The following is a 13,924-nucleotide window of genomic DNA, read 5'->3' on the forward strand; positions in this document are numbered from 1 at the left end:
AGGCCTCTCTCATCTTTTTAAGTGGGAGAACTTGCACAATTGGTGGCTGACTAAATACTTTTTTTCCCCACTGTATGTGGTAGTAGAGTAGGGGCCTGAGGGCACACACTTAATATCTTGTGAAATCTGTTGTGAATGTATTGTAATGTTCTTAAAAATGTATAACTGCCTTAATTTTGCTGGACCCCAGGAAGAGTAGCTGCTGCTGTGATTAAATGGATTTAATTATCATTTTTTTGTCAATGATCTACACAAAATGCTCTAATGTCAAAGTGGAAGAAAAATTCTAACATTTGTAAAAAAAGAAAAGAAAAACCCCCCACTAATATTGATTAGATAAGTATTCAACCCCCTGAGTCAATACATGTTACAATCACCTTTGGTAGCGATAACAGTTGTGAGTCTTTCTGGGTAAGTCTCTAAGAGCTTTCCACACCGGGATTGTGCAACATTTGCCCATTGTTCTTTTCAAAATTCCTCAAGCTCTGTCCAATTGTTTGTTGATCATTGCTAGACAACCATTTTCAGGTCTTGCCATAGACAAGCAGATTTAAGTCAAAACTGTAACTCGGCCACTCAGGAACATTCACTGCCTTCTTGGTAAGCAACTCCAGTGTTTTAGGTTATTGTCCTGCTGAAAGGTGAATTAATCTCCCAGTGTCTGGTGGAAAGTCTGATGATGCAGCTACCACTATGCTTGAAAATATGGAGAGTGGTACTCAGTAATGTCTTTTATTGGATTTGCCCCAAACATAACACTTTGTATTATGGCGTACCGCGGACAAGCCACCAGGGGGAGACTCGTCGAGGTCTGGTGACAGACGGAGTCTACATCACGCGGTGGTGGCTCCCTCTGCTAGACGTGCCAGGTCTCGACGGTTCCTCCGGCCCCGTAGGGGAATGGCCTCGGGAATCGCGCGGGAGCTGTTCAACCTCTTCAGATGGGTGAGTATCCCGAACGAGATCGCGACCGACCAAGGTACCGAGTTCATGTCCCGACTAATGAAAGATTTGTGTGCTCTCCTACAAATAAAGCCGATCTGGACCTTCGTCTTTCACCCGCAGACGGATGGGCTCGTCGGACAGTTCAATAAGACCCTCAAACAAATGCTGCGGAAGGTCATTGAGCGGGACGGGAAGAACTGGGACCAGCTACTACCCCAGCTAATTTTCTCGATCCGAGGAGTGCCCCAGGCTAAGTTTTCCCCTTTCTAACTCCTCTATGGGAGGAGACCACGCGGCCTACTGGATCTCGCCAACGAGGTGTGGGTAGCCCAGCCGACCCCTTACGCAGTGTGGTATAACACGTAGAGATGATGAGGGAGCGGATGACAGCCATATGGCCAGTGGCAAGGGAACATATGGAGAAGGCCCAGCGCGCCCAAGCCAAGGTCTACAATTGGGGTACCCAGCCCCGAGAGTTCCATGTGGGTAACAAGGTGCTAGTTTTAATCCCCACCACAGAAAGTAAGTTCCTGGCAACATGGCACGGGCCGTACGAGGTGACAGAGAAGCTGGGACCCATAAATTACCGCGTACAGCAGCCGGGGAGACGGAAACCCCAACAGATTTACCACGTGAACCTATTGAAGAGGTGGCACGTGAGGACAGCCTTGGCTGTGTTGTGGTCAAAACCCGGGATGTCGATGGGGCCGGTGGTGGTCCCGAGCAATGAGGACCTCGGACCGGCCCAGAAGCAAGCGCTCCAGGAGGTCATCGATCGGAACACCGGCGTGTTTTACGAGAAGCCGGGCCGAACAACCCTAATTGACAACAACGTCCGCACCCCGCCTGGAGAAACGGTACGAAAGAGGCCATACCGGATCCCAGAGGCCCGAGAGAAGGCTGTGAAGCAGGAGCTGGAGGCTATGATGAGGATGGGAGTCATCGAGGTTTCCCACAGTGCATGGTGCAGCCCCATCGTGTTGGTGCCCAAACCGGACGGTAGTCTGCGTTTCTGCAGTGACTTCCGGGGGGTGAACGACATCAGTTTGTTCGACGCCTACCCCATGCCGAGGGTGGACGAGCTCATCGACCGGTTGGGAAAGGCCCGGTACATCAGCACCCTGGATCTGACCAAGGGATATTGGCAGTTACCCATGGCAGCCTCCTCCCGGGAGAAGACAGCATTCTCGACACCGGACGGCTTATACCAATACCGGGTCCTCCCGTTCGGTCTCCATGGAGCCACGCCCACGTTCCAGCGCCTGATGTACAGAGTCCTCCGACCCCACCAACAGTACGCAGAGGCCTATTTGGATGACATCATCATCCACAGCCAAGGTTGAGAAGAGCACCTGAAGCGCCTCCAGGCGGTACTGGACGCGTTCAGGCAAGCCGGGTTGACAGCAAATCCCAAGAAATGCAAGCTGGGGTTCAAGGAGGTGGAGTACCTGGGGTATTTGATCGGACGGGGGAACGCCAAGCACCCGGAGAGGAAGGTCCAGGCGGTTCGTGACTGGCCCGTTCCTCGTACCAAGACACAGGTGAAGTCCTTCCTGGGGCTGGCGGGATACTATAGCTGGTTTATCCCCAACTTTGCGGCTATAGCCTCCCCCCTTACTGATCTGACCAGGGCCCGCCTCCCGAAAACAGTGAAGTGGTCGGATGAGGCCGAAGTGGCGTTCAGGCACCTGAAGGAAGCCCTGTGCTCCCATCCGATTCTCGTGATGCCCGATTTCCAGGTAACGATGCTGGTGCAGACGGATGCCTGCGACACGGGACTAGGGGCCGTCCTGTCCCAGGTACACCATGGGGAGGAACATCCCATCATGTACATAAGCCGGAAGTTGATACCCCAAGAAAATAAGTACTCGATTGTCGAGAAAGATAGTCTAGTGGTGAAGTGGGTTCTAGACACTCTTAAGTATTACCTGTTGGGCACCCACTTCACCCTGATCACAGACCATGCTCCCCTGGTCTGGATGGCCAGGGGAAAGGACATGAATGATCAAGTCACCAGGTGGTTCATGTCCCTTCAACGCTTCTCTTTTTCTATTGTGCACAGGTCAGGGGCGAAGCATGGGAACGCGGATGCCCTATTGAGAAGGGAGACGTACATCGCACCGACGACCGCCCCCTCCCTCCTCTGGCCAGGACTAAGCTAGAACCCCCTGGTCTGCCACAGTATTCAGGTAAAAAAGTTACTTGTTTTGCCACATTTTTTGCAGTATTACTTAAGTGCCTTGTTGCAAACAGGATGCATGTTTTGGAATATTTTTATTCTGTACAGGCTTCCTTCTTTTAACTCTGTCAATTATACAAGTATTGTGGAGTAACTACAATGTTGTTGATCCATCCTCAATTTTCTCCTATCACAGCCATTATACTCTGTAACTGTTTTAAAGTCACCATTGACCTCATGGTGAAATCCGTGATTGGTTACCTTCCTATCTGGCAACTGAGTTAGAAAGGATGCCTGTATCTTTTTAGTGACTAGGTGTATTGATACACCATCCAAAGTGTAATTCATAACGTCACCATGCTCAAAAGGATATTCAATGTCTGCTTTTTTAAATTGTACCCATCTACCAATAGGTGCCCTTCTTTGCGAGGCATTGGAAAACTGGAGATCTACCGTCCAGTAGGTTTTTGCTCCAGTCCTAATCTAGCGCACCTGATTCTAATAATTATCTGGTTGATAAGCTGAATCAGGTTAGTTAAAACTGGGGTTGGATTGAAAACCTACAGAAACAGGGTTGGAGAGCCCTGAACTAGACCGTACCTGAGGAGATGTCTATGCGCGTGTTCTTCTTCTGGGTGACGTTGATGTAGACAGTGACCTTTCCCTGGGTGAGGCCCACCTCCACCACACCGTCGGCCAGGGCCGTGTAGAGGAGCAGACCGCTGGGGTTCCACGTTCGGAAGGACAGGCTGACCGACAGGGTGTCACTGTCCGGCAGCCCCGGAAGACGCAGGAAGCTGGTGGCGTTGAAGAACAAGGGGAAGGAGTGTGTCTCGCTGCAGGAGAACGTCAGGTTCCTCTGTAAGGGGGATAGAAAGTATAATAGCAAATGGGTCTACAAGTTAGGACAGCTTTTCCTGCTTCATTTTAGCTAAAAAAAAAAGTTTATTCATACAACCGTATAAACAAAGCTAGAATATAGTTTGCATTTGAGAGATACATAAAAAATAGAAGGTGTTTTTTAGATAGCACACAGGTCTATAAGTTAGGGCAGCTTTTCCCTGTTGATTTAAGCTCAAGACATTGGCACAACCGTACCATAGTTAGCATATATTTTGCATTAGAGACACATCAGAAAACCTAAGGTGCTTTTTAAATGTACATTTTGCGGTTTAATGCATGTGAAAATGCAAGCACCTGCATTATTTCAGAGTCCGACACAGAAAAACACATCATCATACAGCAGCACTTGACAAAAAACAATTTTGGCTTCTCTTGTAATCAAAGCTGACCTTTCTCCCTCTACTTGTGCTGAAAGCAAAGCATGCAATCCAACACCAAGGAACTTTGTGAATATCCCACAGTTTAGTAAACCCATTTGCTCACAGGAAAGAAAACAAGGCTAAGAGGCACATAAGAAGTGAAATCAATAATAATGGTTGGATCCATACTTCAGCAAAGTAATGGCTGACACAACATCCCATACCATTGACAACTGAGCAGTAATTGTCCTGTGCTAAGCGTTGAATACTTCACATTTAGTGAGTTCAATCCTGTTGCATGGAATACTTTTTTATTCAACATATCCCATATGAAAAGAAAATACATTTCAATATATTTAACGTCACATAATAAATATATGTAGATACATTTGCATCTTTGCTAAAATGAATGTAATGCTTTAAAATGTATTCAAGAGATGCATGTACATACATTTGCATCTTTGCTCATATGCATGTCTGACAATATTCCAGAAATGCATGGCTATGACAGCTAGTCTACAGGGTGGCCAAAGTGGTTCCTAATTCGGCTTCTTAAATTAGTCTTTATGTATTGATCAATGTAGATACTTTTTTTGGCCACCAATTTAGGCAGTGATTTAAACAAAAATGTGGATTTCACCTAATTCTATCATTCTGTCATAAAGAGCACATGTTCAACTTAATAAAAAACATGCTTTCCCATCTCAAGAGGTAAACCCCCCCCCCCCCCCCCCCGTTTTTAATAATACTTTAGTATTTTATATTTTATTGATTTAAACAATCTCTATACACAATATGTAAAAGTGTAGGTCTAGACCTTGTGCTTCCATTGAGTGGTATTATACGGCTCTACATTGGATGTGCGTTCGTAACCAAGTGGGAAGTGGGAATTTATGACTTCTGGGAAAAGTCCACTTGAACGGCCCTCCAACTGGTAATTACTAGTTAAATCAGCCATGAATTCCCTTGTGACAGGGGGAATGGAAGCTTCTTGTATGCAACAGGGAGGGGCAATTGAATGCAAGATTTACCCCCAAAATGTAATTGTTAAAAAATGTCTAGCCTGTCTATCTATGGGTTGACGTGTTATGCTCGACCCGTTCAGTTTTTCACCACAAAACACCAGAAAATGGCCAAAAAGAGTAAAACCAGCTCACCTGCTTTTACACTATCATTTGACTATTAGATGTTCAATGTTTATTTTGAAAATCACTTTTGAAAAGGAATAGTTTCACCATATTAAAGAGTTCAGTTCGAGTAACAGGGTTGACCTTAAAATGAGAGATAGACATAAAGGAATCACTAATCACATGAAATAGGGCCCTGTGTAGCTCAGTTGGTAGAGCATGGCGTTTGCAACGCCAGGGTTGTGGGTTTGATTCCCACGGGGGGGCCAGTATGAAAACATTTATGCACTCACTAACTGTAAGTACAGTGGGGAAAAAAAGTATTTAGTCAGCCACCAATTATGCAAGTTCTCCCACTTAAAAAGATGAGAGAGGCCTGTAATTTTCATCATAGGTACACGTCAACTATGACATACAAATTGCGATTTTTTTCCCAGAAAATCACATTGTAGGATTTTTTATGAATTTATTTGCAAATTATGGTGGAAAATAAGTATTTGGTCACCTACAAACAGGCAAGATTTCTGGCTCTCACAGACCTGTAACTTCTTCTTTAAGAGGCTCCTCTGTCCTCCACTCGTTACCTGTATTAATGGCACCTGTTTGAACTTGTTATCAGTATAAAAGACACCTGTCCACAACCTCAAACAGTCACACTCCAAACTCCACTATGGCCAAGACCAAAGAGCTGTCAAAGGACACCAGAAACAACATTGTAGACCTGCACCAGGCTGGGAAGACTGCATCTGCAATAGGTAAGCAGCTTGGTTTGAAGAAATCAACTGTGGGAGCAATTATTAGGAAATGGAAGACATACAAGACTACTGATAATCTCCCTCGATCTGGGGCTCCACGCAAGATCTCACCCCGTGGGGTCAAAATGATCACAAGAACGGTGAGCAAAAATCCCAGAACCACACGGGGGGACCTAGTGAATGACCTGCAGAGAGCTGGGACCAAAGTAACAAAGCCTACCATCAGTAACACACTACGCCGCCAGGGACTCAAATCCTGCAGCGCCAGACGTGTCCCCCTGCTTAAGCCAGTACATGTCCAGGCCCGTCTGAAGTTTGCTAGAGTGCATTTGGATGATCCAGAAGAGGATTGGGAGAATGTCATATGGTCAGATGAAACCAAAATATAACTTTTTGGTAAAAACTCAACTCGTCGTGTTTGGAGGACAAAGAATGCTGAGTTGCATCCAAAGAACACCATACCTACTGTGAAGCATGGGGGTGGAAACATCATGCTTTGGGGCTGTTTTACTGCAAAGGGACCAGGACGACTGATCCGTGTAAAGGAAAGAATGAATGGGGACATGTATTGTGAGATTTTGAGTGAAAATCTCCTTCCATCAGCAAGGGCATTGAAGATGAAACGTGGCTGGGTCTTTCAGCATGACAATGATCCCAAACACACCGCCCGGGCAACGAAGGAGTGGCTTCGTAAGAAGCATTTCAAGGTCCTAGCCAGTCTCCAGATCTCAACCCCATAGAAAATCTTTGGAGGGAGTTGAAAGTCCGTGTTGCCCAGCGACAGCCTCAAAACATCACTGCTCTAGAGGAGATCTGCATGGAGGAATGGGCCAAAATTCCAGCAACAGTGTGTGAAAACCTTGTGAAGACTTACAGAAAACGTTTGACCTGTGTCATTGCCAACAAAGGGTATATAACAAAGTATTGAGAAACTTTTGTTATTGACCAAATACTTATTTTCCACCATAATTTGTAAATAAATTCATAAAAAATCCTACAATGTGATTTTCTGGAGAAAAAAAATCTCAATTTGTCTGTCATAGTTGACGTGTACCTATGATGAAAATTACAGGCCTCTCTCATCTTTTTAAGTGGGAGAACTTGCACAATTGGTGGCTGACTAAATACTTTTTTCCCCCACTGTAGCTCTTGATAAGAGCGTCTGCTAAATGACTAAAATGTAAATGTAAATAAATAATAATCTTCAGAAATAACTTTGTCAAAGCAACAAAATAACAAGGACTTTACAATGATGGGGAAAACTATTAGTATTTTGGGGGGTTAGTGGGTTAAAATGTTCCTGGAAGTCACAGAGGGTGCACGAAAGGACATGTCAAAATGCTGAGGTTTGGCATTTCGGCAAGTCTTTATTAATATAAAAAATCTGATTGAATGCTCAATGTGGTCTATATTAAAGGGCACTTCATTTCATATAACAGGCTTTTAAAATTCTATATTGGAGCATAATTTAGACTTAACATATCAAAGGGACACAAAAGGCATTCATTTCGTGGAACGACCCAGTACACTTTAAGTTCTGCCTGTTGGACACTGGTTGCAATGCTCTCGTCAAGTTTGTTTGTTTATTTGTCATATGCACATGAAAGACATGGAGTCACCACATGACCGAAAATGTATCATGTTTATAGTCATTTTTGTAGTCATTGAAACACATTTAAATGCATGTTAGTGCTTTTGGTATGTTTTTGATATGTGTCAAGTACAATAAAAATGCATTTTCACAAAATATATCGTAGCGGCGGCCCTTGTTGCGGGCGTGGCTTTGTCTTAGTGCTTTTTGGCCACCCATGAGACAGATTGTCATGCCAGTTAATTTGGTTAAGATTGCATCCTGCTAGTTTTGCAGTCTTACTGAAACTGACATACAGTAAGTACATGTGATATTAAAAAGCCCACTAAAGTTTTATTGTTAAGACAGTCACCATTTTGTTACTATATGATTTGGCCAATTTTCCATGTTTGTCATACATTTTAATTTAAAAATATATTTCTTACAAATACATTTAAATGCATGTTGGAATATATATATATATATATTTCTTTTTATCTCAATATGAAATCATTTAAGAGTTTCTTCTCTTCTGATTTATGCTACAATGAGTGTACTAAATTCTGTTTTATTGTAGTGCCTCAGTGAAAAAGGATCATTATATTGAAGTGAGGTGTTGCATCACTGGCCTTTCCAAGTAAGTAATCACAAATACATGGCTGTTCCTGCCATTTATGTTTTCAAGGTATACAGTGGCTTGCGAAAATATTCACCCCCCTTAGCATTTTTCCTATTTTGTTGCCTTACAACCTGGAATTAAAATAGATTTTTGGGGGGTTTGTATCATTTGATTTACACAACATGCCTATCACTTTGAAGATGCAAAATATTTTTTCTTGTGAAACAAACAAGAAATAAGAAAAGAAAAACTGAAAACTTGAGCGTGCATAAATATTCACCCCCCCCCCCCCCAAAGTCAATACTTTGTAAAGCCACCTTTTGCAGCAATTACAGCTGCAAGTCTCTTAGCACATCTAGCCACTGGGATTTTTGCCCATTCTTCAAGGCAAAACTGCTCCAGCTCCTTCAAGTTGGATGGGTTCCGCTGGTGTACAGCAATCTTTAAGTCATACCACAGATTCTCAATTGGATTGAGGTCTTGGCTTCGACTAGGCCATTTCAAGACATTTAAATATTTCCCCTTAAACCACTTGAGTGTTGCTTTAGCAGTATGCTTAGGGTTGTTGTCCTGCTGGAAGGTGAACCTCCGTCCCAGTCTCAAATCTCTGGAAGACTGAAACGGGTTTCCCTCAAGAATTTCCCTGTATTTAGCGTCATCCATAATTCCTTCAATTCTGACCAGTTTCCCAGTCCCTGCCAATGAAAAACATCCCCACAGCATGATGCTGCCACCACCATGCTTCACTGTGGGGATGTTGTTCTCGGAGTGATGAGAGGTGTTGGGTTTGCGCCAGACATAGCATTTTCATTGATGGCCAAAAAGCTCAATTTTAGTCTCATCTGACCAGAGTACCTTCTTCCATATGTTTGGGGAGTCTCCCACATGCCTTTTGGCAAACACCAAAAGTTGTTGCTTTTTTCTGGCCACTCTTCTGTAAAGCCCAGCTCTGTGGAGTGTATGGCTTAAAGTGGTCCTATGGACAGATACTCCAATCTCCGCTGTGGAGCTTTGCTGCTCCTTCAGGGTTATCTTTGGTCTCTTTGTTGCCTCTCTGATTAATTACATTTACATTTTAGTCATTTAGCAGACGCTCTTATCCAGAGCGACTTACAGTTAGTGAGTGCATACATTATTTTTTTATTTTTCATACTGCCCCCCCGTGGGAATCAAACCCACAACCCTGGCGTTGCAAACGCCATGCTCTACCAACTGAGCTACATCCCTGCCGGCCATTCCCTCCCCTACCCTGGACGACACTGGGCCAATTGTGCGCCGCCCCATTAATGCCCTCCTTGCCTGGTCCGTGAGTTTTGGTGGGCGGCCCTCTCTTGGCAGGTTTGTTGTGGTGCCATATTCCTTCCATTTTTTTATAATGGATTTAATGGTGCTCCGTGGGATGTTCAAAGTTTCTGATATTTTTTTATAACCCAACCCTGATCTGTACTTCTCCACAACTTTGTCCCTGACCTGTTTGGAGAGCTCCTTGGTCTTCATGGTGCCGCTTGCTTGGTGGTGCCCCTTGCTTAGTGGTGTTGCAGACTCTGGGGCCTTTCAGAACAGGTGTATATATACTGAGATCATGTGACAGATCATGTGACACTTAGATTGCACACAGGTGGACTTTATTTAACTAATTATGTGACTTCTGAAGGTAATTGGTTGCACCAGATCTTATTTAGGGGCTTCATAGCAAAGGGGGTGAATACATATGCACGCACCACTTTTCCATTATTTATTTTTCTATAATTTTTTGAAACAAGTAATTATTTTCATTTCACTTCACCAATTTGGACTATTTTGTGTCTGTCCATTACATGAAATCCAAATAAAAATTCCATTTAAATTCCAGGTTGTAATGCTACAAAATAGGAAAAACGCCAAGGGGTATGAATACTTTTGCAAGGCACTGTACCAGTGAATCACAAACCACCTAGCAAAGATGCTACTCAGATTTACAAAACATGACAGAGAGTGTGGTCCTCTGTAGCTCAGCTGGTAGAGCACGGCGCTTGTAACGCCAAGGTAGTGGGTTCGATCCCCGGGACCACCCATACACAAAAATGTATGCACGCATGACTGTAAGTCGCTTTGGATAAAAGCGTCTGCTAAATGGCATATTATTATTATTATAAAGGTTCTTACAAAACTTGAAGTATCAATTTTCTTCCTCTTAACCAGGTTGGTAATGTTATCTCCGTTGTAGGTGATGCCCTCCATGCAGCCAACAAAGTTCTCCCTGCCTCCTGTGCTGGGCTTGGCAGAGAAGGGCATGCCTCCAAAACTGATCTAGAGGACACAGAAGGAGAAGAGGAAAAGGGGTCAAGTATTATTTGAAGAGCCACATCTCAGAGGAATTTGTCGCCTTGAATCAAATCAATACAGTAGCATACATCCCTTCAGAGAGTATATTGGTTTTCGCTTGTGCCTGATTGCATTAATCTCCGCTTTATAATGAATGTATGTATGGTGTTGTGTTTTTTTTTGTTCGCTTTCCTTGCGGAGCCAAAGTAATTTCCTTCGGTATCGCACACTGATAATTACACAGACAAATCTAAAAGCTGAGCTCTGTAAACACAGGGGAGCCGCAGTACAGAGAGCGCTTGCTCCGATTTGGCATCTGTGAACTAACATCTTCACACAGACCTCTGAGTAACCTGACTCACAGGAGCCAAAGGATCTAATTAAATATTCTCTCATATCCCCTCTCCTCGTAGAAATAGGGAGGAATGTGAGGAAAAGAACCAGGATAATATACAATACAACTTTATAGGGAGGGATATAGAAATGAACCAGGATAATATACAATACAACTTCATAGGGAGGGATATAGAAATGAACCAATGACAATATACAATACAACTTTACAGGGAGGGATTTAGAAATGAACCAATGACAATATACAATACAATTTTATAGGAAGGGATGGAGAAATTAACCAAGACAATATACAAACTATATAGGATTGGGGTCATAAAAATTCCTGTCAATTTAGAAAGTAAATCAAATTCAAATTTCAAATTTTCCTAATTTAAAAGTATTGAAGAGAATTTGAGTGTACTTCCTGAATTTATTGATATTTTTATGGAATTGACCCAACCCTGATAGGCAGGGAAGTAAAGAGAGTAACCACTAAGACAATACACAATAAAAATGTGGCCTACCTCATAGTCCAGGTCAAGATGATCAAATTCACCATTGGTGCGGAAGTGCTGTGTGTGGCGATCCAGGGTAAAGTTGACATTCCGTCGGTAACGCTCAATAATTACGGAGTGCCAATGGTCATCATCCAATAAACTTCCGCTTGTCACGGAGGTGTGCCCGAGGATGGAGCCGTACTGATTGCTGCCTGAAGTTTACAAGACATAAACAGATTGAATTCAAGAAAATGCTTAAGGGGACATTTTTCCTATAAACAACAGTCTGACATAGTGAGATAAAATGTTACAAATGTTAATTTGTGTAGGCTACTGTGATGAATAATTATCTTTCTGACAACAACCATTACTGAAATCCATCAAATAAAAATAGAAGATGATTAATGCATAAGGGACAGTCATATTAGCAAATATGCAGGAATTGTATCAAGTTTCATCAACTGCCCTTAGTTGCCATAAGAAGCTATATTATCAGCGACTACAGTACACTAGGTGTGCGTCCCACATGGCACTCTGTTCCCTATATCTTGCACTACTTTTGACCAGAGCTCTATGAGCCCTGGTCAAAAGTAGAGCACTAAATATGGAATAGGGTGCCATTTGGGATGCACACAGATATCCCATAGACAGGATCGGATAATGGTCCATTACCCAGGTTGATCATGAGCAGTAGTTTGGATCTCTTCAGCTCCAGGCTGATATAGTCTCCCTGCTGTCCCTCCCCGTGCAGGAGCACACCGTTACTGGCCGTGGTCTTAAACTTCAGGGAGATGATGTCCTTCAAGATCTTCATCTTCTTCATCTTGAAGCGGTAGGAGATCACACCCTGGCCTTCGAAGTTGATCACATCTTCCCCTGAGGTCACCGAACGGTGATAAAGGTTACAGAGCTTAATATCCCCTCAATTACCTCTACTGTCCTGTGTCAAGGCTTTTGACATAAAAGGTAATATGAGCGTTAATGAGAAAAACCTATAGTCCTTTAGAGATCACCTACTGCAATCATAAGCAATGTCAAAAAGGTGAGGCAGCTTATACGGATTTCTCTTTTTATAATTGGAGGAACAGAACAACTGCGGGAGAAATGGCTTAGTCTCTAATACATATAACCCTGGCTGCAAAGTAAGCTTGGGCAGTATCCAGAATGTCATACCTTCATACCGACCTTGTGCCATACCAGGATATCCGGTAATACCGGCACTGAACACAAACAAGGGGCGCTATTTTCAAACCCCACTGTGCCTCTGTAATCCAAAGATTAGCAATGCTAACAAGTACATATAAGATATCATAGAGAATGCTATCTAAATGCTAACAAGTGCATTGCGAACATTTTATACAGTCTCTGACCTAAAGTATTTGAAGGACAGACATCCCAGCTCATAAAGCTATACAAGTAACTCAAAAATGCTACTCAAAGTTTGCAGCACGCACAAAACAAATATTAGACAGCAAGGCTCTTGATTCAGGAGGGGATTCTCTGCTATTACCAAGTGAAGCTTGATTTCTCTCGAAAGCTCTAGGCGGCATTCTGCCTTCTTCCTAAAATATTCAGCAATTAGCTCCGCCCACGACTGGCTCATGTGAACTACAATCCCGATGCTGTTTTAAAGTTTAGAAATGTCAATAATCATCGCTGCTATACGGCTTTTGAAACATATGGCCTTATCTTTCATCAGTGAGAAAGAATCCTTCAAATAAAAAAGATAAACTTACTGTAGCAGTTTTGCACATATCCATTCAGCTATGGGTGCCTCCATCTGACTAAACTACACTTCCGCTACAATTCCCGAGTTACGCTGACACACAGTTGTTCGGCGTACGCTAGTTAGCAATTAGCAAACAAACACAACGTGAGTGGGGACTACCGGTAAGCTTCATAATGAAAAATTATGTGACAGGTGAAATGAAGAACGCAATCTTCTTTAAAGATAGCTACAAATATTCAAATGTATTTTTTTTAAATACTTAAAAGAAACAGTTTCAACAGTATTTACGGTATTGAAATACTACGGTATACTGTATATAAGCCTACTTATATACCGTATCTGCAAGCCTACTGCAAATACTTTTCTGTCTGTTGAGATGTGCCAGCCTACGTGTCTAGACAGCAGCATGGCATTGTGATATCACCCTGCGGCAATTTCTCCTTTCAAAAGTGATTTCATCTCTTTACCATGATTTAACCGGTCAGGGGGATCAGAACACTGACAGTCGGTTACATCTATTTGCTGTTCAATCTTAGGGGCATGGATGGAGTATTTGCAGTAAGGACAATTGGCCAGAGGGAACTAGACTGTTCAATGACTA

General features: G+C 43.2%; 1 protein-coding gene across 1 annotated transcript in view; it reads right to left on the minus strand.

Moving 5' to 3' along the window:
• Positions 1–13,924, minus strand: part of LOC311099066 (contactin-associated protein-like 2) — a gene marked incomplete at both ends in the record, with an annotated part of 71,586 nt that overhangs the window by 32,438 nt on the left and 25,224 nt on the right. The window contains 4 exons of the mRNA XM_084139682.1: positions 3,725–3,983; positions 10,603–10,746; positions 11,622–11,806; positions 12,267–12,470. Of these exons, the coding sequence (XP_083995808.1) occupies positions 3,725–3,983; positions 10,603–10,746; positions 11,622–11,806; positions 12,267–12,470 (792 nt within the window). The remainder of the gene's footprint in view (positions 1–3,724; positions 3,984–10,602; positions 10,747–11,621; positions 11,807–12,266; positions 12,471–13,924) is intronic.

The sequence above is a fragment of the Coregonus lavaretus genome, assembly GCF_964263955.1.
Source record: "Coregonus lavaretus genome assembly, chromosome: 23".
In the NCBI taxonomy this organism is placed as follows: Eukaryota; Metazoa; Chordata; class Actinopteri; order Salmoniformes; family Salmonidae; genus Coregonus; species Coregonus lavaretus.